Raw genomic sequence first — 23,296 nt, 5'->3', positions numbered from 1 at the left:
AAGGAGATAAGGTGTTTTTTAACTGTAGTTTTAAAAATGCTAGCGCTTCTGGAAATTTCTGGCAGTGAGTTCCAGATTTTGGGCCCTTTTATGTACATTGAGCTTTCGAAAAGATTTAGCCTGACACAAGGAATGTCAGATTTTTTTATGGCTGTGGGTCCTACTGCAACTGTCAAGAATGTGCTTCAGGTTGGGATTTTCATTAAATTGATTATTCTGTAAATGTAGGCTGCACAGTAGTATGAGTGAATGTTTTGTATAGTGAGCAGGTTTAGGCCTTTGAAGAGTGAGGGAGTGTGTTGTCTAGCAATGGATTGCGTGATCATTTGCACTGCAGCTTTTTGTTGGGTTATTGACATTAGGTGATTTGTCGTTGTGGAACCCCAGGCACAAATAGCATAGGTGAGGTAGGGGCAGATCAGTGAATAGTACAGTGTAAGTAGTGCTGTTTGTGGTACGTAGGAAATGCTTCTCGTTGTGTAAAGCGCAAATACCGTAAACTGCTCATAAACGATAAGGCTGAACCTCTGAAAAACTCAACAGTGGTGTGTCTGTGAGAAGTTCGTGTGAATTACACAGCACTGGCTCTTCGACAGTTTATGACAAATAAACAAAAGAAAAATTGCTGAGTTTCTTTGCTAACAGTGATTTGCAGAAACAAACGTGTAAAAGGAAAACAACAAAAAAAAAGGAAAAAGTTCAAGTTCTGATGAAGTGGTTTAAGCTACATTAAGTGAAGGTGTTGAGCTCTCTGTAGCTCTGGTGAAGAAACAAGCCAATGTTTCTTGTGTAAGTGAAGTTGGTTAATTTTATTAACTTTTATTAAGTGTATTCTAACCTAACCACTCTGTGATCTGGCACAATCACAGATCTGGCACCCTACAGGTCCCAACGATGCCTGATGAGTGATGGCCAACCTGTACTATACAGTACTGTAATAACAAAATTTATTAAAAATGGTAATTGAAGGATGTAAAAAAAAAATACCAATACATATAATAATAATAATAATCTTACATCAGGAGAAAAATTTCTTTGCTAGTCATGCACCAGCAAGAAAGTACACATATCACTGACACATGGAGTTTTCAGGTTATGACAGTGATAACTGGTTAGGCAGGAGTCTATGGGGAAATACTGTAATTTAGGTTCCATTAACTGTTTATTTCATATCTGTTACCTATGACTGTTTTTATTACAATAATTTTTCTGCGTTGAAGAAAACATCAATGAATATTATTGCTACTGATAAGACAGTTCTTTTAGCCCGAGGAAAAGGTCACGACTTTTTTGTGAGGCACCTGTTTATAAAGACACATTTTCTCTTTGCTTTATGGATAATTTAATAAGGTGTTTTTGTACTGAAGAGGTATACAGTGGACCCCCGGATAACGATATTTTTTCATTCCAGAAGTATGTTCAGGTGCCAGTACTGACCGAATTTGTTCCCATAAGGAATATTGTGAAGTAGATTAGTCCATTTCAGACCCCCAAACGTACACGTACAAATGCACTTACATAAATACACTTACATAACTGGTGGCATTGGGAGGTGATCGTTAAGCGGGGGTCCACTGTATATTATTATAATCAGGGGTAGCACTAAACCCGTAGGGATTATACAGCGCCTGTGGGGGTAGGGGATGGAAGGTATTCAGGTTTAATTCAGGGAACTGGAGCACAGATCCAATTCTCTATATCAAGAGCCCCTCACCAGCATCAAGGAACCTGAAGATTGAGACACTTATGCAGCATATGGGAATCTTTATTCAGGAAACGTTTCGCCACACAGTGGCTTCATCAGTCTAATACAAAGAGGAAGGCATAAGGAGAGGAGGAGCATGAGGTAATCAGTCCCTCAACCTGGAGTCGATGTGTTCAGTCCATCAATCTTGTAGAATGTACAGCATAGGGCTGTAGACGTGGCTTATATTTTTCAAACCATTCATCACAACTGTCAGACACTGCAGCATCATGGGATCTTGTTACAAAGAATTCTTCAACACTTGTTCAACCTTTGGACGAAGACCTACTTCGACTAGTGGATGGTACCACTATGACCCCGCCTCCGCCTGCTTCACCTCACCTCACTACAGTACATAAGCCACGTCTACGGCCCTATGCTGTACATTCTACAAGATTGATGGACTGAACACATCGACTCCAGGTTGAGGGACTGATTACCTCATGCTCCTCCTCTCCTTACGCCTTCCTCTTTGTATTGGACTGATGAAGCCACTGTGTGGTGAAACGTTTCCTGAATAAAGATTCCCATATGCTGCATAAGTGTCTCAATCTTCAACTTGTCGGTTTTTCAAACCATTCATCACATCAAGGAACCTCCCTTGAGGAGCTGAAGTATAAAATCTGAATTTTGAATCTAAATAAGATTTGTCATTTAACACCCATTTTTGCATAACAAGATGCTTCTTTGATGTTCCTACAATCTGGGTTAATTTTCAGCACACTTTTGGATACTAAGAATGGCAACTGGAAAATTTTGACTAGCAGTGTGTGGGAATGCATGCTACTAAAAACATTAGCAATGGAAGCTGCTGTTCCTTTGTGTGAGCTGTTTATTTGTGTATATCAGTAAACAGTGTATCAATGTGTGTTTTTCAGGTCATGCTGCTTTTTTTTTTTAATGGAAAATTACTTGCATTTAAGAACATAAGAACATAAGAAAGGAGGAACACTGCAGGAGGCCTGTTGGCCCATACTAGGCAGGTCCTTTACAATTCATCCCACTAACAAAACATTTGCCCAACCCAATTTTCAATGCCACCCAAGAAATAAGCTCTGATGTGAAAGTCCCACTCAAATCCAACCCCTCCCACTCATGTACTTATCCAACCTAAATTTGAAAATACCCAAAGTCTCAGCCTCAATAACCCAACTAGGTAGACTGTTCCACTCATCAACTACCCTATTTCCAAACCAATACTTTCCTATGTCCTTTCTAAATCTAAACTTATCTAATTTAAATCCATTACTGTGGGTTCTCTCTTGGAGAGACATCCTCAACATAAGAACATAAGAAAGGAGGAACACTGCAGCAGGCCTGTTGGCCCATACTAGGCCAAGTGCTACCCAAGAAATAAGCTCTGATGTGCAAGTCCCACTCAAATCCAACCCCTCCCACTCATGCACTTATCCAACCTAAATTTGAAACTACCCAAAGTCCTAGCCTCAATAACTTTCACTGCAACTTTTAACTGTTTGCATTTCTAGTTGGATTTTCCTGACATTTTCTAGATTGGTTAATTTTTGTCAGTGCACTTGGTCAAAGAGACAGGTTCCAAATCTGCATGCTGGAATCACTGTGTGTGAAAGGAGAAGACTCAATAGGCAGTGCAAAGTACCTCAAATAAAAAGCAGGGGCACAATGACACATTAAGAGAGAATTTACTGAGTGTCAGAGGTCCTTGGCACTCCCATGCCCTCCCTCTGTGCATAAGTGGAATTACCAACAAACCTCTGGCTGTCCTAAGGAGGGAACCCGACTAGTTCCTCAAATCAGTGCCTGACCAGCCAGGCTGTGGGACATATGTCAGGCTGCATGTGGAGAGCAGTAACAGCCCTATTGATCATGTCTTAATCCACTAGAGACCTGGTCAGGAACCAGGCTGCTAAGACACTGGCCTGAGGAAGCATCCTTCAAGTAGTATTCTTCAGGTATTTCAAGTGCAGGATAGGCTTCATGGACAGTCCATATTTTTCATTCATGCACTTTATTTGTAGTTCCTGGTTACTGACGAAACTGACTCAAGTTAGGTTTTCTCAGTTTCATCAAAACCCTCAAAATGAGTTAAACAATTCCTTTTGGTTGGCTTTTTTTTTTTTTTTTTTGGGTGGGGGTGTGTGTGTGTGTGTGTGTGTGTGTGTGTGTGTGTGGGTGTGGGGATAAGGATTGGTCAGTAGGGAAGGCTATGAGGAAGGTGTCAGTTTCTAGGCGAAACTTTAAGAGTGTGATCATCAGCACTCTGCCATTACTATTGATGCTGGTTCTCCATCATCATCTTTTACCCAATGGCCTGATGATAAATGCTGGAGGGTATTGTAATAGTCATAAGTTTCATTCTCCCATGTGCATGTTATTTGTGTATTGATCCAGTCACAGTATTGTGTTCAGTACGACTCAAGAAATCGTAATGACACGATTGCAAACAAACCATACCCCCGGCCAGGATTGAACCCGCGGTCATAGAGTCTCTATGACCGCGGGTTCAATCCCGGCCGGGGGTATGGTTTAATTGTGTTCAGTAACTCGGTTGGTAGCACACACTGCTCACACATTGAGTGTTCATGGTTCGATCCCTGGCACGGGTCGAGACACTGGGCATCTTCCCTTGCACCTTCCGTCTTTGTTCACCTAGCAATAAGTAGGTGCCTGGGTGTTAGCTGACTGGTGTTGGTCACATCCTGGGGACAAAATTAACCTAAGGTGCCAGAAATGCTCTGCATAACCAGGAGCTTTCTATATAGTATGTCACTTAAGTCAACTTGGTCTGTACAAATTGTATCATGTACTCGTAGAAATAAAGATCATATTATTATTAATATTCTCAATGGTGATCAGGCCCTGATCCACCTAGAGGCCTGGTCATGGACCGGGCAGCAGGGACGTTGACCCCCCAGAACACCCTCCAGGTGTACTCCAGGTAACGTTCTGGCTAGGGTGCAACTTGCCTGGCAGTGATTTCTCTCCGATATTGTCAATACAGCTGCTCATCCAAGCTACTGTGCATATCATTTCATGTGAAAACACTAAATATTCAGCACTTTATAGTATTTACATCCTCTTTATTTATATCCATTTTCCATTTGTACACTTCAATCATAATGCCAGAATGCAAGTTCAGTGCTTTCAATCTATCTTTTGTAAGACTGACATTATTATAGTTGCAGGGAGTGGTAAACCCAGTGGGCATGCAGCACCTTGGATAGCCTCTCCTTTCTCGGATAACATCTTCAATTCTTTGGAACATGAGCCCTTCACCAGCACCACGGCACTCCCTCGAAGGGCATCTTTGTACAGGTTTCCGACAGTTACTGGGGTCTGTGCCATCCATCTATATTTTTCTGGATGTTTATGTCCAATGATATGAAGAGCTGAGAAAGCCAACCAGGAGTGTCTTGACAAGCCCATCACAGAAATGCATTTTTTTATTTAGAGTTTGAATCTATATTCTAAACAATGGTTTTGAAAGCACACGTGTTTTAGGCATATTAAAAATGGTACATTATTTAGTGTTAACCTTTGATAACCAAATGAAAAACTGAACTTATTTCGACTGGAGTCCCTATTAGTTTTTATTTAGATATTCCATAGATACTTCTTTTTCTATAATGGTTTTGAGAGAATATGTGTAGAGAACATTTATGTAGACTTATCCTGTGATAACCCAATAAAATCAAATGTGAGTTTTGCAGTAGGCCTACTGACCCATACCTGAGCCTCCTCACCCACCTATTCCAACTCATGCCTAACATGTTTTATAGCTGCCTAACACTAGCCTAACCAAGTGACAGCTGCTACAAAGGTATTATAAGAGGAAGAGTGTGAAGAGGCAGAGAAACTCCCTAGATTTGCTTGGCCTTGAAAGTTATGGAGGGAGGCTGGTCCTCTTACCTTGCCGAGTTTTCCACGATATCCCGAATCTTGCTCATCTTACACGAATCCTGCTGCACCTTCCACTGGGTATCTCCATTAACGCCGGCACCATTAGCATGGCACTCCAGCCCTTGTGAACTGGTGATCCCCGAGGAGGTATCAGAGGTCCCACTCCCCACACTCGACCCCACACCGTTGGCTTGGCCACTCCTCGCTACTGACACACCGTCACCCCTCATACTGACAATATAAACCGCCTGTGTACCTCGTGCAGCAGCTACATCCATAACATGGTGGTATAGTGACCCAGGAACGCCACAAGAGCCGGTCGCGCACGCACCAACACTACCACACCACCACCATCTTGAGCTACAGTCAGCTGAAGCCACAATCAGCTGGCCCGCCTCCCACACAAAGACATTTAAAAATGGTCGCCTATATTCCCCTCTCCTCTATTATCATCCTTTAACTCTTCACAGCCTCAAATATATTCATATTGGGCAGTCATGACCAATATTATAAAATATAAGAGCAGTTTGCTCTTTCCAACAGCTTTGATTTGACACCTATGACAAGCTTCTCCACACTGCTGCTGGGTTTTCAATATTATGGTCTTATATGACTATATATCATGTACAAAAATATATGACTCGTTGAATTATAAATAATTAGTGAAGATGAATTGTCGGTACGTGTCTTAACATGCAATACATAAAAAAAGACTGAAATTTGAAATTTTTTCTTATACGTTGGGTAACAAATGTTCATATAAAAATGATAGTAATGAATTTAGACCACAAATTCCGTATATTTAATGATTTATTTAATCTATCTTCAAAATATTAAAATTTAATTTTAATGTTCATTATTTTTTAAATGTTTCATAAATAAACAGTTTTATTGTTCCACTAATTCCAAATTACAATTTACTGGTTATTGTTACGCGGTTTATTAATTATGACCACCAATGCTAATTTTCTTAATAGTTTTTAAATTCTGATATTAGTCTGCCGGAAACGCACTCTTCAGCCCAGAGACTTACAACAAAATATTCAATAATTCTGGCATATTTTTTTGTAACAATTATGTATTATGGTCAATAACACTGACACTGTTTATTATATAAGTGTTGAGTGAGAGGAGGTGTGAGCCAGTGGTCTCTGCCAGCTGGGCGGCCTCTATTGTTGACTCTCACCCATCACTCATACAGAAGACACCCATTACCCATCCAGAAGCCGCCCATCACCCACCCAGAAGTCACCCATTAATCATCCACCTAGAAGTCACTCACTAATCATCCATCCAGAAGTCAGTCATTAATCATCACCCACCCGAAGTCACCCATCGCCCACCCAGAAGTCACCTATTACCCATCCAGAAGCCACCCATCACCCAGAAGCCACCCATCACCCAGAGGCCATCCATCACCCGCGCAGAAGCCACCCATCACCCACGCAGAAGCCATCCATCACCCAGAAGCCACCCATCACCCAGAGGCCCCCCATTACCCACGCAGAAGCCACCCATCACCCAGAGGCCACCCATCACCCACGCAGAAGCCACCCATCACCCAGAAGCCACCATCACCCACCCACGCAGAAGCCACCCATCACCCACCAACGCAGTCACCCATTACCCACCCACCCAGAAGCCACCCATCACCCAGAAGCCACCCATCACCCACCCACGCAGAAGCCACCCATCACCCACCCACGCAGAAGTCACCCATCACCCACCCACGCAGAAGTCACCCATCACCCACCCACCCAGAAGCCACCCATCACCCACCCACCCAGAAGCCACCCATCACCCACCCACACAGAAGCCACCCATCACCCACCCACCCAGAAGCCACCCATCACCCACCCACCCAGAAGCCACCCATCACCCACCCACCCAAAAGCCACCCATCACCCACCCACCCAAAAGCCACCCATCACCCACCCAGAAGCCACCCATCACCCACCCACACAGAAACCACCCATCACCCACCCACCCAGAAGCCACCCATCCACACAGAAGCCACCCATCACCCACCCACACAGAAGCCACCCATCACCCACCCACACAGAAACCACCCATCACCCACCCACCCCGAAGCCACCCATCACCCACCCACCCAGAAGCCACCCATCACCCACCCACCCAAAAGCCACCCATCACCCACCCACCCAGAAGCCACCCATCACCCACCCACACAAACCACCCATCACCCACCCATCCACACAGAAGCCACCCATCACCCACCCACACAAGCCACCCATCACCCACCCACCCAGAAGCCACCCATCCACACAAGCCACCCATTACCCACCCACCCAGAAGCCACCCATCACCCACCCACATAGAAGCCACCCATCACCCACCCACACAGAAGCCAACCATCACCCACCCACACAGAAGCCACCCATCACCCACCCACCCAGAAGCCACCCATCACCCACCCACCCAGAAGCCACTCATCACCCACCCACCCAGAAGCCACCCATCACCCACCCACACAGAAGCCACACATCACCCACCCACCCAGAAGCCACCCATCACCCACCCACAGAAGCCACCCATCCACACAGAAGCCACCCATCACCCACCCACCCAGAAGCCACCCATCACCCACTCACACAAGCCACCCATCACCCACCCACACAGAAGCCACCCATCACCCACCCACACAGAAGCCACCCATCACCCACACACACAGAAGCCACCCATCACCCACCCACACAGAAGCCACTCATCACCCATCCACCCAGAAGCCACCCATCACCCACCCACACAGAAGCCACCCATCACCCACCCACACAGAAGCCACCCATCACCCACCCACACAAGCCACCCATCACCCACCCACACAGAAGCCACCCCTCACCCACCCACACAAGCCACCCATCACCCACCCACACAAGCCACCCATCACCCACCCACACAGAAGCCACCCATCACCCACCCACACAGAAGCCACCCATCACCCACCCACACAGAAGCCACCCATCACCCACCCACACAGAAGCCACCCATCACCCACCCACACAAGCCACCCATCACCCACCCACACAAGCCACCCATCACCCACCCACACAGAAGCCACCCATCACCCACCCACACAGAAGCCACCCATCACCCACCCACACAGAAGCCACCCATCGCCCACCCGCCCGCCACACTCAAAAAGTTCACATATTTTAAACCACTTTCTCGGGTTTTGGTCGACTACGCACCTCTAATACTGACATAGTTTGTATTGTTTGTAAATATTTATTTACATTTACGCTTTTTTTTAATTCATTTATTTTTTTGTTTTATTTAGATCTTTGTTGCAGTTATTTGCGCTTACTACCTGCCTAGCATGGGCCAGTAGGCCTACTGCAGTGTTCCTTGTCTACTGGTACAGGAAATTTTATTTAGGCATAGGAGCACTTAAGTACAATTATTATACCTTAGTAAAGTTATTAAGTAGAATAGCACCAAAAAAGTCAGTCAAAAGGACTTATTTCCATTGAAGTCCTTGCTTTATGAAGCTTTTATACGGCTTATTGGTAAGTTTATTTAGGTATAGGTACATAAGTAGTTATAATACAAAAAAATAAAATCAGTTAAAATGATTTATTTCCATTGGGGTCCTTATATTTCTGTGGAATTATTAACATAAAACCATTGTAATCTTTTGGTTCCCTTCCCCAGGATGCAACACCCAGGTACCTAGTTAATGTTAGGTGAACCAGAGAGACATTGCCACATGAGACAAGCAAAGTACGTTTATTTAGGTACAGGTACACATAAGTGCAGTTATCATACATAGGTTCACATATGTGTAAATCACCTAGGATAACCCAGAAATGTCAGACATTTGTATTGTTTAAGAACTCGTATTTCTCACAGAATTAGATTAAATCTTTTATTTCTTGTATGTAGTATTATGATAATGTAGTTTACACATGATAAAGTACTGTTAGGCTCAAAAGACAGCCACTAGCATGCAATGCATTAATTTTCCGAGCTTACAAGGACCCCAATAGAAATGTCACCCTGATTTTTTTTTTTGGTTATCCTAGGTAATTTACAAATTTGCTGCCATGTGTGATAATTTATGTAACTATATTTATGTGTATCTGAACCTGAATAAACTTACATTGTAGATTCATTATCTTTTGCATCATTTGAAAAATAAAAAAAATTACCCCTCAAGGAAGGTTCCTTGATGCTGGTGAGGGGATCTTGATCTAGGGAATTGGATCTGTGCTCCAGTTCCCCGAATTAAGCCTGAATACCTTCCACATCCCCCCACAGATGCTGTATAATCCTACAGATTTAGAGCTTCCCCTTGATTATAATAATAATTGAAAAAATTATCATTTTGACCTAGTCTTTTTGAACTGTATATATTTTATAATTTACTTAACAGTTATATGCAGTCCAATGTCCTCTACTTAATTTGATGTGTCATTAGACTTTGTGCAATTAATAGTGTAAATCCTCATATTAGTTATTATATATGCATTGTTTTGTCTGTCAAGTACTGCTAAATAAGTTAATTTAGGTACAGGTACACAAATAGTTGTTAGGTAAGACACATGTGCAACAGTTAGGTATCTTTATTTTGAAACGTTTCGCCTACACAGTAGGCTTCTTCAGTTGAGTACAGAAAAGTTGATAGAAGCAGAAGAGACTTGAAGACGATGTAATCAGTCCATCATCCTTAAAGTTTTGAGGTGGTCAGTCCCTCAGTCTGGAGAAGAGCATTGTTCCAAAGTTTGAAATAAAGATACCTAACTGTTGCATATGTGTCTTACCTAACAATCTGTCGGTATTTTATACCATTTTAATGTTCACACAAATAGTTACACAAATTATCATACACGTACATAGTAACATGTAAATTATCTAGAATAACCCCAAAAAGTCAGTGACATTTTAATTGGGGTCCTAGTTATCTTTATATTTTTGTAATATTTCATTGCATACTTTTTACTTCAATTTTTAAAATTCCTCTGTCATGTTGTATAGAAGTTTACATTGCAATTGATAATGCAAAACTTACTTTAGTTTTTTATATAGATTTTCTTATGTTTTCTGTCTTCAGCTTAGTCTAAGTAACAGTATACCTCATAATTGCAGTTTATAGCCTGAAATTTTAAAAAATATAAGTGACTTTATCGTAAATTTGAACTTTGGTACATTTTGTCTATTTTCATAACAGATTTTGTTAATACGTAGTTATACCGGTTGATTATATTATTTCTCGCTCAGTTTCTCTTAGCTGCCATCATTTTGCATATCTTACTTCCTAGCTCATGAATAGAGATAGTATTTACCCTGATTTAAATCGGTCTTATCGCAGTGATAAGCAGTATTCTGTAAGTAAGTTTATTCAGGTACAGGCACACATAAATACAATTACATACATTATAATACATACCAGCATATGTGTAGATTACCTAGGATAACCCAAAAAAGTCAAATTGACTTATTCCCATTGGGGTCCTTGATATTTCCATTGAAATATCAATAAATAACTGTCTTTTCTACACAGTAAATTAAGCAAAAACTGTTCTTGCCAATACTGACTTAACATTGCTCAATCAATTCTAGTATAAACACTTCTCTGAAACTCTCCTTGACAGCTGCAACTTAGGCATAACACAAGAAACATGGTGGCCCATGGCCTGGTAGGTAATAATAATATAATAATAATAATACAGTAATACAATAATAATACACAATAATATCTTATTTACTACAAGTACATGTACATGGTATACAGGCCTAGCTGACATCAATGACATACTTCTACTGTATATAGAAAGCCCCTTGTTATGCAGAGCATTTCAGGCAAATTTGGTCCTTGTCCCCGGATGCGGCCCACACCAGTCAACTAACACCCAGGTACCCATTTTACTGATGGGTGAACATAGACAACCGGTGTAAAGAAACGCCCAGTGTTTCTACCCGCACTGGGAATCGAACGCAGACCCTTGCCTTGTGAAGCGAGAGCTTTAGTGACCAGGCCATGCACACAGTGTCCATAGTTCGATCCCTGGCAAGGGTCGAAACATTGGATGTGTTTCCTTACACCTGTTGTTCCGTTCACCTAGTCGACTGATATGAGTCAAATCCTGGGGGACAAGATTGAGGACCCCAATGGAAATAAAACAGTCAGTCCATCGATGATGCATTGCTTTTCTTGGGTTATCCTGAATGGCTAACCCTCTGGGGTTAAAAATCAAAACAAAATCTTATCCCTTATCCTCCATGTCCAACTCAACCTGTGTAAAAATCCAGTTCGCATAAAGGGCCCTAAAATCTGGAACTGTCTCCTTGAAGATTTCAGAGGTTTCACATCTGCTAACCACTTCAAAGCTATTGCTAAAAAACTTCTTACCTTGTTGTGATCTTGATAGCAATATACATGTATTATGCCAAATAAGTCCTGAAACCTGCTATTTTCATCCAGTTCTGTTCCTCTTCTTTTTCCAGCTTTCCTTCAACTCTCACATATTACTAGATGCATATTCTATCTTATCATATTTTGTATTGCAATTTGAGTAACTAGTACTGCTCACTCCACTAAATTTTAGTTATATCATCTTTTGTGATTTTTATTATGAATTGACTGAGTAAATTCTAAGTATGGTACAATATAGGCAAAGTTTTTCCCAAAATGCTATACATTCTTTGGGTTTTCAGTGTATTGCATGTCCTGGGCAGTAATACTAAAATTTAGATTAGAATCTTCATTTGTATTTGATCAACAATTGTAATAACTTCCACAAACATTGTCCACAAATTGTTCTTGCAAATAATTCTAGTAATGTAGTTATAAGTTAATTTTAAGACTTCCCAAAATCTTCTGCATAACTAGGGGCTTTCCATAAAGCATGTCAATACTATCACCTTTTTTTGAATCAATTGTAAACCATACTTTGTAGAAATAATGTTTATCATTTGTCATATTCAGTGTGGCATAGAGCTTCTCAGGATTAGAATAGAACAGAAAGGCAGCAGTAAACAAATGGTTAAAAGAGAAAATTTAAGTTGAAAATTAAACTATTCTTGGAGCTACATTTTTTAAATTGTGGATGTGAACAATGCTCTTCTCCAGACTGAGGGACTGACCACCTCAACACTTTAAGGGTGATGGACTGATCACATCGTCTTCAAGTCTCTTCTGCGTCTATCAACTTTTCTCTACTCGACTGAAGAAGCCTACTGTGTAGGCGAAACGTTTCGAAATAAAGATACCTAACTGTTGCCTATGTGTCTTACCTAACAAATTGTGGATGTGAAGACAAGAATGATGGAACACTGCAGTAAACCATTTGGTCCATTGGGCAAGGCTGACTCTCATTGGAAATAAGTCACTCTGTCTGACTTTTTTGGGTTATCCTAGGTTCTCTACACATGCTGCTAAGTATGATAATTCTATGTAACTGTATTTGTGTATACCTGAATAAACTTACTTACCCTCCTCCCCCTCCCAGAAATGTACCCGTTCAACCTATATTTAAAGCTACCCAAAGTTCTTGCCTTGATGACACTACCCCTCTTCAAGGGGGGCTCCTTGGCGTGGTGAAGAGGCTCTTGGTGTGAGGAATTAGAACTGTCGGTCTTCTTCCTCAGACCGAACCTAATTACCCCCCAATCTCCCCTCCCCTATCCCATCCTCCCCATCCTCCCCTTTTTCCTTTCCTCCTCCTCCTCCCCATCCCTCCCTTTTGCCCTTCCTCTTTTCAGCCTTTGGGATTTCTCCCACAGGCACACCAGTTCCTAGGTAGGGGAAAGGATACCGGGGTCCATCCCATTCCGTTGAGGTTCTTGGCGGTGGCATAGTTTGCCGTGGAATCTGGATCGCCTGGGGATGTCCCGATCCCTCTCCGGTATCCCGGAGTAGCTTTGGGTGTCTTTCGGGCGACGAGTGTATCTCTGGAAGCCACCTTTCGGATTCCGGGGGTGGTGGCCGAAGGAGGTATGCTTTGTGGCGGATATCCGGCCGCCCTCTCTTTTGTCCACCGAGGTAGCTCGGCAGATGTGAGGTTGCTATCCCGAATTGTTAGTTTACTAGCATGATGGGTAGGGTATGGCACGGGTTCCATGCTGCATCTGCGCTACTTGCGGTGCTGAGGTCCTCTTGGGCGCGGAGGGAGATTTCTGGCCCTTTCATTCCTCCTAGGAACTATCCCTCCCCGGTCCCCCCTTTTTTTTATTCTTTTTTTTATTTTTATTTTCTTTTCTTCTTTCTTTTTTTTCTTAAAAACAAAAAGAAAGAAGTAACCTAACCATGGCAGCCCTAGTCCATGAACCTCCTACCCCCGGGCCCCTTCTTGATACTGCACCCCGTTCTGACCCCACCTCGTCTTTGGACCACTCTTCAGACACTCCTCATGCCTCTGTACCTCTTGCCGGTGCTGTTTCCTCACCCACTTCAGGTACTGAGGCCTCGACTGACTCCTTCGATTTATTGGACCTTCGCTCTCCTCTGACTATGCTTCCGGCCTCTCCCTCTACGGTGCGGCAATTTTCAAATTGCCGACCCATTCCACGTCGGGCCAACTCTGGTCCCACGCCTAAACGCCAACGACAATTACCTGCTGATGATACTTCTCCACCTTCTCGTTCTTCTCAGAAACGATCGACACGTCCTTCACTACCTTTCCACGCTCAGTTTCAGACTGATCAATGGACTAAATTCTTCACTTTACGACCGACTTCCTCTACTGCCTATCTTTCTGACCACAGTATTGGCAAGGCACTCCTACGCCATGTTGGTAAAGATATTTCTTTTCATGCTCTTAAGAGCGGTACGCGCATCATCACCGTACAGAATGCTACCCAGGCTCATGAGCTCTCTCGTCTTTCCCATATCGATACTGTTCCTGTCACTCTTGAAAAACATCATTCCCTCAATTCTTGTAGTGGTACCGTCATTCTGCCCCATACCATAGTTCAACAAAATTTCCAGACATGTGGCACTGACATTCTTGAACAGCTAGAACTCCAAGATCTCCCAATCCTCAAGGTAGACACTTATGTTCTTCCTGCCCGCGGGCGGAGACGATACCCTAGCAATGTGGCTCGTTTAACTTTTGACAGCCGAGAACTCCCATCCTCAGTTTATATAGCAGGACATCGGTTACAAGTCCGAAAGGTGATCCCTACACCACAACAGTGTAGAAATTGCTGGCGATTTGGCCATCCAGCGAAATATTGCAGATCTATCGCCGAATGCCCATTCTGTGGTGCCGATGACCATTCTCATACGTCTTGCAATCGATCTCCCTCTTGCCTTAACTGTCATGAGGCTCACCCTTCGTACTCTCGCCGTTGTCAAGTCTATTTAAACGAGTGGGAAATCCGTTACCTCAAAGAGACAGAAGGTCTCCCTTATGCCATGGCAGTTTCTCATCTCCGCCTCCAAGGGAGACTCCCACGTGTTTCTTATTCCTGTGTTTCAAAACGTCCCCCCACTTCTGGTATCCCATCTTCTACACCCACCTCTGTGGTTACCTCTCCCATAGTCACTCCTGTATCTAATCCTTTTGCTGTCCTCAGCTCAGACGTCCCTACTTCAACGCCTCAGTCTGATCTCGCTTCTTCGTGTTCTCTCTCACAAGCCTCAGTAACGACGAGATCTCGTATGACACCTCCTCCCAATCGTCCCTCTACTTCTCAAAAGTCAAAAAAAGGTCCGTTAACACCTCCTACCCATCTTCCACCTCCTCATTTTACCCTCCCTGTCTCTGTCCCTGGTTCTCCCCCTCTCACTGGCTCTGTTACAAGTGTAGAGGTTCACCCTCCTCCTCGTACTGTACCTTCCTCCCCTGTTTCCTCCCAGGTTTCTTCCTCTTCTGCCACCTCCCAGGTTTCTGCCTCTTCTATCCCCTTCCACGCTTCTCCAGTTCCCTCCACCCTTTCGCTCCCCCCTACCTTGGTACAGTCCAATACAGTTCCAATCTTTACTCACCCTCCCCCTACCATTTCCAATATTGTCTCCCATACGACGTCTCTGAATTCCAAAACACTTGAAGCAATCTCTGAATATATTGCAGAGACCAAACCATCAATGGACACTGATCCACCCTCTGTTCCTTCTCTCTCCTCTCCTCCATCTGCGCAACTCCTTTCTTCACAGCGCACCGTTCCTTCGCTGCTTGAACGTTTTCCACTGCCTCCGCATGTGGACTTTTCTAACCCCTCTAGTCCGTAGGAACCCTTACCTGCGGATTTCAAGTATCTCTATCATTGCCAATCATGGCCTATTTACAGTGGAATATACGCGGCCTCAGGGGTAATCGGAGTGAGCTTCAGATGTTACTCTCCCAGTTTGCCCCTGTTGGTGTTTGCTTACAGGAACCAAAATTACACTCTGCTGTTATCTCTCCCATCTCAGGCTATAATTTATTGTATTCTTCAGATCCTTTTCCTGATGGGACCTTTAATGAAAGTGCCCTTCTTCTACGCACTGATATTCCGTACCATCAGCTATTTGTTCATACTTCGCTGCATTACACAGCAGCCCGTATCCACTTGCATAGGTGGTATACGCTCTGTTCTTTATGTCTCTCCTTCTCGGGCATTATCTATTCCGGATATTGCCTTTCTTGTTTTGTCATTACCGCCACCGATTCTGTTACTTGGTGATTTTAATGCCCACCATTTCCTCTGGGGGGGGGTCTCACTGTGATTCCCGTAGAATTCAGTTAGAGGCTTTTCTTGCCACCCACCCCCTCCATGTTTTAAATACAGGTACGCACACCCATTTTGATCCTCGGACTCATACTCTCTCTTGCATCGATCTCTCAGTCTGCTCTTCCTCCACCGCATTAGACTTCACTTGGTCTGTTCTCCCGGACTTACATGACAGCGATCATTTCCCAATCATTCTTACTTCCCCTTCATATTCACCACCTCTTCGCATCCCACGCTGGCACTTTGATCGGGCAAATTGGAACCTTTACTCACACCTAACTGTTTTTAGAGAGGTTCCTTCTTCGTCCTCCATCGATGAGCTTTTACACCTCTTCTCGTCCTCCGTTTTAACCGCAGCTTCTCATTCTATACCCCAAATTTCGGGCAGGCATTCTCAGAAATGCATGCCTTGGTGGTCTCCTGCTTGTGCTCGTGCAGTACGTTTGAAACGCGCTGCATGGGGCAGGTATCGGTACAATAGAACCACAGAGAGACTCCTTGATTTTAAACAGAAGTGTGCGATCGCTCGCCGTGTCATCCGTGATGCTAAACGCACTTGCTGGCGAGATTATGTCTCCACCATCACCTCTGCTTCCTCTATGAGTGCAGTCTGGAAAAAAGTACAAAAACTGAGTGGTAAATATTCTCCTGACCCGGCTCCTGTTCTGCGGGTTGCCGGTGTTGATATAGCAAACCCACTAGATGTTGCCAATGAAATTGGCAATCATCTGGTCCGTATTTCTCAGGGACTCCATCTATGCCCCTCATTTCTTTCCTCAAAGTCTGCCAGAGAGTTAGCACCCTTGGACTTTTCTTCTCTCAGAGAAGAACAGTATAATGTGCCTTTTACACTTCAAGAACTGGAGGCAACACTCTCAGCTTGCCGATCATCGGCAGCTGGGCCCAACGACATACATATTCGTATGCTACAACATTTACATCAGTCAGCCCTTGCAGTCCTATTACGCCTTTACAATCTTATTTGGTCACAAGGAGTTCTTCCACAGCTGTGGAAATCCGCCATTGTTCTCCCTTTCCGCAAACCAGGCACTACGGGATATGAAACCTCCCACTATCGTCCCATTGCTCTTACCAGTGCAGTTTGCAAAGTAATGGAACGCCTAGTAAATAGACGTTTAGTGTGGTATTTAGAGACACATAACAGTCTCTCCACTCGTCAATATGGCTTTCGTAAGGGACGTTCTACCATAGACCCCTTACTACGCTTGGATACGTATGTTCGTAATGCCTTTGCGAATAACCACTCAGTTATTGCCATATTTTTTGACCTTGAGAAGGCATATGACACAACTTGGAGGTATAATATTTTAGCCCAAGCCCACTCCTTAGGCCTTCGAGGCAATCTACCATTCTTCCTTAAGAACTTTTTAACTGACAGGCATTTCTGTGTTTGGGTTAATAATGTGCTCTCCCCGGACTTTATCCAAGCTGAAGGTGTCCCCCAGGGATGTGTTCTGAGCACAACACTTTTTCTCCTTGCTATTAATGATTTGGCCTCTAGTCTTCCATCAAATATTTGGTCATCGCTCTATGTTGATGACTTCGCTATTGCCTGTGCAGGCGCTGACTGTCACCTCATTACAGTTTCTCTCCAACATGCAGTCGACCGTGTTTCCAATTGGGCCACCACATGTGGGTTTAAATTTTCCAGCACTAAAACCCACCAAATTACTTTCACTAGATGCTCTGTCATCTCCGATCATCCTTTGTACCTCTATGGCTCCCGTATCCCTGAACGTGATACAGTCAAGTTTCTGGGCCTCCTCTTTGATCGTAAGTTATCCTGGAAACCTCGCATTACCTCTCTGAAGGCAACTTGTCACAGCCGGCTGAACCTTCTTAAAACCCTTGCTCATCTTTCATGGGGAGCTGATCGTCGAACCCTCCTCCGCCTACATTCCACCCTTATTTTATCAAAACTTGATTATGGTGACCAGATCTATTCAGCGGCATCTCCTGCTACTCTCTCTAGCCTTAACCCCATTCATCACCAAGGATTACGTTTATGCCTTGGTGCTTTTCGCTCTTCCCCTGTCGAGAGCCTCTATACAGAAGCGAACGTTCCATCCTTATCCGATCGCCGTAATGCCCATTGCCTGCGCTACTATGTACGCTCTCATGATCTCCGCAATTCTTCCATTTATAGAATGGTCACTGATATTAGTAGACATTCTTTATTTGTTCGCCGCCCCTGTTTACTCCGTCCCTTCTCTCTTCGCCTTCATTCGCTCTTGTCTTCTCTTCAACTACCACCTTTCTATGTACATGTAGCATCTCACTTTTTCCTACCCCCCTGGGAAGTTCCAGCTGTTCGAGTCTGTTCTTTCTCCCTCCCTTGCTCGAAAGCCCAACTGTCTACGGTCGCTTCCCGCTCTCTTTTTCTTGACCACTTTCACTCTCATTCTCATGCCATTGCCGTGTACACAGATGGCTCTAAGTCTTCTGACGGCGTCAGATTCGCAGCAGTGTTTCCGGACAGCGTCGTACAAAGGCATTTACTATCTTCGGCTAGTATTTTTACTGCTGAATTGTATGCCATCCTTACAGCACTTATCCGTATTGCATCTATGCCTGTGTCATCATTTGTGGTTGTTTCAGACTCCCTTAGTGCTTTACAGGCTATACAAAAATTTGATACACCTCACCCCTTAGTCCTCCGTATCCAACTTTGGCTACGCCGCATCTTTACCAAGCATAAAGATATTGTTTTTTGTTGGGTCCCTGGTCATGTTGACGTACAGGGCAATGAACAGGCAGACACTGCTGCGCAGTCAGCAGTACATGACCTACCAGTTTCTTATAGAGGTATTCCATTTACGGACTATTTTGCTGCAATATCTTCCCACCTTCACACCCGTTGGCAACAACGTTGGTCTACTATGCTCGGCAACAAACTTCAATATATTAAACCGAGTATAGGTTACTGGCCGTCTTCTTATCACCAGTGTTGAGGTTGGGAGACTACTCTCTCCCGTCTTCGCATTGTCCATACTCGTCTTACTCATGGATATCTCATGAAGAGGCGTCCTGCTCCTCTCTGTGAGAATTGCCAAGCTCCATTATCAGTCAGCCACATTCTGTTGGAATGCCCACTTTATCAACGAGCACGCAGAATTTACCTCTGTCGTCGTCTTCGCTCCGCTACTCTCTCTTTACCTTCCCTTCTCGCTGATGGACCCACCTTTCATCCGGACTCTCTCATTGACTTTTTGACAACAACTGACTTACTTCACAAATTCTGATACCTTCAGCCCTTTCTACTTCAATCTCTTGCTACCCTCTACCCCCGTACTATCCCCTGCCCCGCTGTTTTCTGTAACCTGCTGATCATCCCTCCTCCCTTCTGCCATCCAATACCCTCGCTTCCTTCCCTACCCTGCAGCGCTGTATAGCCCTTGTGGCTTAGCGCTTCTTTTTGATTATAGTAATAATAATAATAATGATGACACTACCTGGGAGTTCTTCTCATTTGCATCTCTAGTGCCAAACCTGTACTTCCAGATATCCTTTCTAAATCTAAGTTTGTCCAACAGACATTGGTTTAATGTATGAAATGCATTGTTTGGGCAAACTTTGGAAACAAAGGACAAAGTCTGTTAAATTCAGAATTGTCTATTATTTTTATGGTCTGCTGGGTGAATTGATTTTGGATTTAATATAATCCTTTAAATTCAGAATTGTTCCTTATTGTTACATACATTCATAGAAAACTTATCATTTGGATTAAATGGATAATTGCATTACTAGACATCCTATTTCCCTATTAGTCTATTGAATCAGGTTGCACTGTACAGTAGGACCTGAGTACTTGAACAGCTCCATACTCAAACAGTTCAGTATTTGAATGCTTTGTTCAATAAAAAATCGCTTGGTAGTCGACCGTTTGCTAGGCACTTGACCAAACAAACACGACCTGCCAGAACTTCGCTGTAAACTATTTCGTGTTTCTTCACATTTTTTTATGTTTTTTTTATATTATTTGTATAAAGTCACCATGGGGCCTAAGAAGATTAGTGATAACAGCCAACCGAAAAGAAAATTGGTTGGGAAAAATTCGTTCGGTACTCGAACAGCCTTCTGGAACAAATTAAGTTCAAGTACCAAGGTACTACCGTACTTGTAAAAACTCCTGAATGTAAATAATTTTACTGTAATGTACTTTATTTTATTTTCAGTAATAACTTTGGAATCCACTTCAATCAAAATAAATAGATTCAGATTTACACAGATAGACAATTTATATGCAAGAAGAAAAATGGCATCGGATAACAAGTATTATAGAGGCCACAAACACCATTGTGCTGTGAATGGCGATGCTGCTTCCATTGCTGTTCCAGCACTATTTCATCAAGTATGTTTAATCCAAAGGTAGTAAAAAAATTTTCCATTAGATAGATAGTGTATTCCACTGTACATGTACAGTATTGTTTAATTTCTGGAAGTTCACGGGCATCTGTACAAATTTGCAAGGATTACATTCCTAGAGGTCCTACAAAATTGTGAAAAATATAAAACTAAGTCTGCATAATAAATTTTTTTGTAGATTTGGCTTCATTTTGCATTTCTGTATTTTTTATTTTTAAAATTATAATAACTATGTTCACAGTATGAGGGAACACTTGTTGTTCAATTATGTCTGTATGTGATTGTATGTGAGAGGCCCTCACAATCATGAGTTAGTGATAATTTGATACTTTGTCCTATCCCCTGGTAAGGTGACTTAGTATACTAGGGGCTTAAGCATCCAGCAGGCTTGTGTGAGTGTATTAAATTGGAATGAATGGAGATGAGTGGGTTTTATGGCTTGATATGCTGTTGGAGTGTGAGCAATCTAATACATGTATACGCACATGAAAGGATTCAGGGAAACCAGTTAGCGGAAATTTCGTCCTGAAGGTAATAAGGCCTGCACTGTGAGGGAGGAGTAAGGATGTTGTCATTTGGAGGGTCATTTGAATTGTAATGTCTGCACACTTTTGGCAAGACAACCATGGAATAAGTGATGGTAAATGTTTCTTGTTTTTCTCTTTGTTGATCACCCTACTTGGTGGGACACAGCTAGTGTGCTAATTTTTTTGTAACACGCTCACTGTCTCTCAGTAAGATAGAGCTACCCACAAAGTGAGACATTCACCATTGATGGTACAATAGCTTTCTTGCCAAATATGCACAGTCATCACAATTCAAATGACCCTCGGAAGCACTGTATCCCCGCCTCTCGTCCAGATAGCAGGCACTACGTATACGTACTTCCCACCACCAGGAATTAGATTTAGCTATCCAGTTTTCCTGAATCTCTTCATAAAAGTTACCTTGCTCACACTCAGACAGCAAATCCAGCTTGTTGTAGAAGGCATGTAAAATTTTCTTTTTTTTTAACCCTTTCACTGTTGGTGCTGTAGCACTACGGCTTACAAGCCAATGTAGGTGCCGTAGTACTATACCAAAATTCAAATGGCTTCAAATTAGCAGGAGAAAGCTGGTAGGCCTACATGTGAGAGAATGGATCTGCATGGTCATTGTGCACAGTATAAAAAAAATAGTGGTGCATTGTGGGAATGCCATTTCAGTAGTCCTTGTTCAGCATGCCTAGTGGTAAGAAATATCTGACTCCTCGGCGATTTTGGAACTCTTCTCTCCCTATGTGATAGTTCTAACACAGATGGAAGTGTCAGTGAAAATTAATTTCATGGTTTTGAGGAGTTTGTGACTGAAAGCAATGCCCAGTATACCAGATACTACAGATAGTGAAAAGGGAAGACAGTGTGGGTGGTTGGGAAGGCAGCTTGGGTGTTATGTAAAGAAGCTTGGATGGTGGGGAAGACAGCATGGATGGTGGGGAAGATGGTGTAGGTGGTTGGGAAGACGGTGTGTAAGTTTATTCAGATACATATACACGAATACAGTTACATAGCAGCATGTGTACTGAACCTAGGATAACCCAAAAAAGTCAGTGACTTATTTCCAGCATGGGTGATGGGGAAGACAATGTTGGTAAGAAAAAGGGTTAACAAACTGGCCGTCTCTCACCGAGGCAGGGTGACCCGAAAAAGCAGAAACAAAAGTTTTTCTTCTCTTTATATTTAGTAATTAATACGGGAGAAGAGGTTACTTAGCCCCTTGCTCCCGGCATTTTAATCGCCTCTTACGACATGCATGGCTTACAGAGGAAGGATTATTTTTCCATTTTCCCCATGGATATTAAATAAAGGAAGCCAGGTTACTAGGATCCCATGGTAGAAAAAGTGTTATGCTTAGATTCCATTCACATGACAGGAAAAAAGACTTAATTATTATGTCTATTAAATTAAAGAAAGATGTATACATAAACGAGTGTCTCACCAAAAAACGTCAGAACCTTCTGTAACAAAAGATTGGATATCAGATTGGAAGGAGAGAGTATGGAGGAGGTGAATGTATTCAGATACAGTGGTCCCTCAATAATTGTCCATAATCCGTTCCTGGAAGTGGGACTATTATCGAAATGGACGATTTACGAATCAATTTTCCCCATAAGAAATAATGTAAATTCAATTAATCCGTTCCTGACACCCAGAAGTATTAAAACAAAATTTTTTTTACATGAAATATACATGTAATACATAAACAATACAATGGGAAATTGGTCAGTCGTCACGTGAGGTCACAGACCCTGAGCTGCTTTGGGGATTAGCGTGGACGGTTACAAAGCATGGCTTGCTTCTGCAGTGTTTTAAAAATTGAGGTTGGAGAGTTGAAGGAGGAGGTCTTGCTTCTCCAGGAGGAGATTAGGAGGCTGAAGGTCCACCTCAATGGGTCTGGGAGAGAGTGTGAGGTGGCTGGAGTTGTGGGGAATGAGGCTTCTAGCAGGGAGGTGCAGTCTGTCTCTCGCTGTGAGGAGGCTGTAGTTGGGGAGGTAGCAACGGCTACCAGCAGTGAGGTGCAGCCCAGCACCTGCTACAAGTGGAGAGTGGTTCACAGTAATGGGAGGCGCATCAG

General features: G+C 43.2%; 2 protein-coding genes across 7 annotated transcripts in view; one reads left to right on the top strand and one right to left on the bottom strand.

The window, feature by feature from the left end:
- LOC128684897 (uncharacterized) overlaps positions 1–6,190 on the bottom strand; it is a 465,595-nt gene extending 459,405 nt beyond the window's left edge. For all 3 annotated transcript variants that reach the window (XR_011393941.1, XM_053771228.2, XM_053771229.2), the window contains exon 1: positions 5,633–6,190. Coding sequence is in view for 2 of the 3 variants with exons in the window: in XM_053771228.2 (XP_053627203.2) it covers positions 5,633–5,901 (269 nt within the window). In the remaining variant the exon portion in view is untranslated. The remainder of the gene's footprint in view (positions 1–5,632) is intronic.
- Positions 6,191–8,684: 2,494 nt separating this feature from the next.
- LOC128684896 (testis-expressed protein 9) overlaps positions 8,685–23,296 on the top strand; it is a 78,118-nt gene continuing 63,506 nt past the window's right edge. For 2 of the 4 annotated variants that reach the window (XM_053771226.2, XM_070099686.1), the window contains exons 1-2: positions 12,479–13,022; positions 20,494–20,669. In XM_053771226.2, the coding sequence (XP_053627201.1) occupies positions 13,013–13,022; positions 20,494–20,669 (186 nt within the window). In that variant the 5' untranslated portion in view covers positions 12,479–13,012. Of the gene's footprint in view, positions 8,849–12,478; positions 13,023–20,493; positions 20,687–23,296 lie in introns of those variants that run through there. The other 2 variants (XM_053771227.2, XM_070099692.1) reach the window with 2 other exon arrangements.

Source organism: Cherax quadricarinatus, chromosome 5 (assembly GCF_038502225.1).
Source record: "Cherax quadricarinatus isolate ZL_2023a chromosome 5, ASM3850222v1, whole genome shotgun sequence".
Taxonomy (NCBI): Eukaryota; Metazoa; Arthropoda; class Malacostraca; order Decapoda; family Parastacidae; genus Cherax; species Cherax quadricarinatus.
This window is presented reverse-complemented; position numbering and strand designations above follow the sequence as displayed.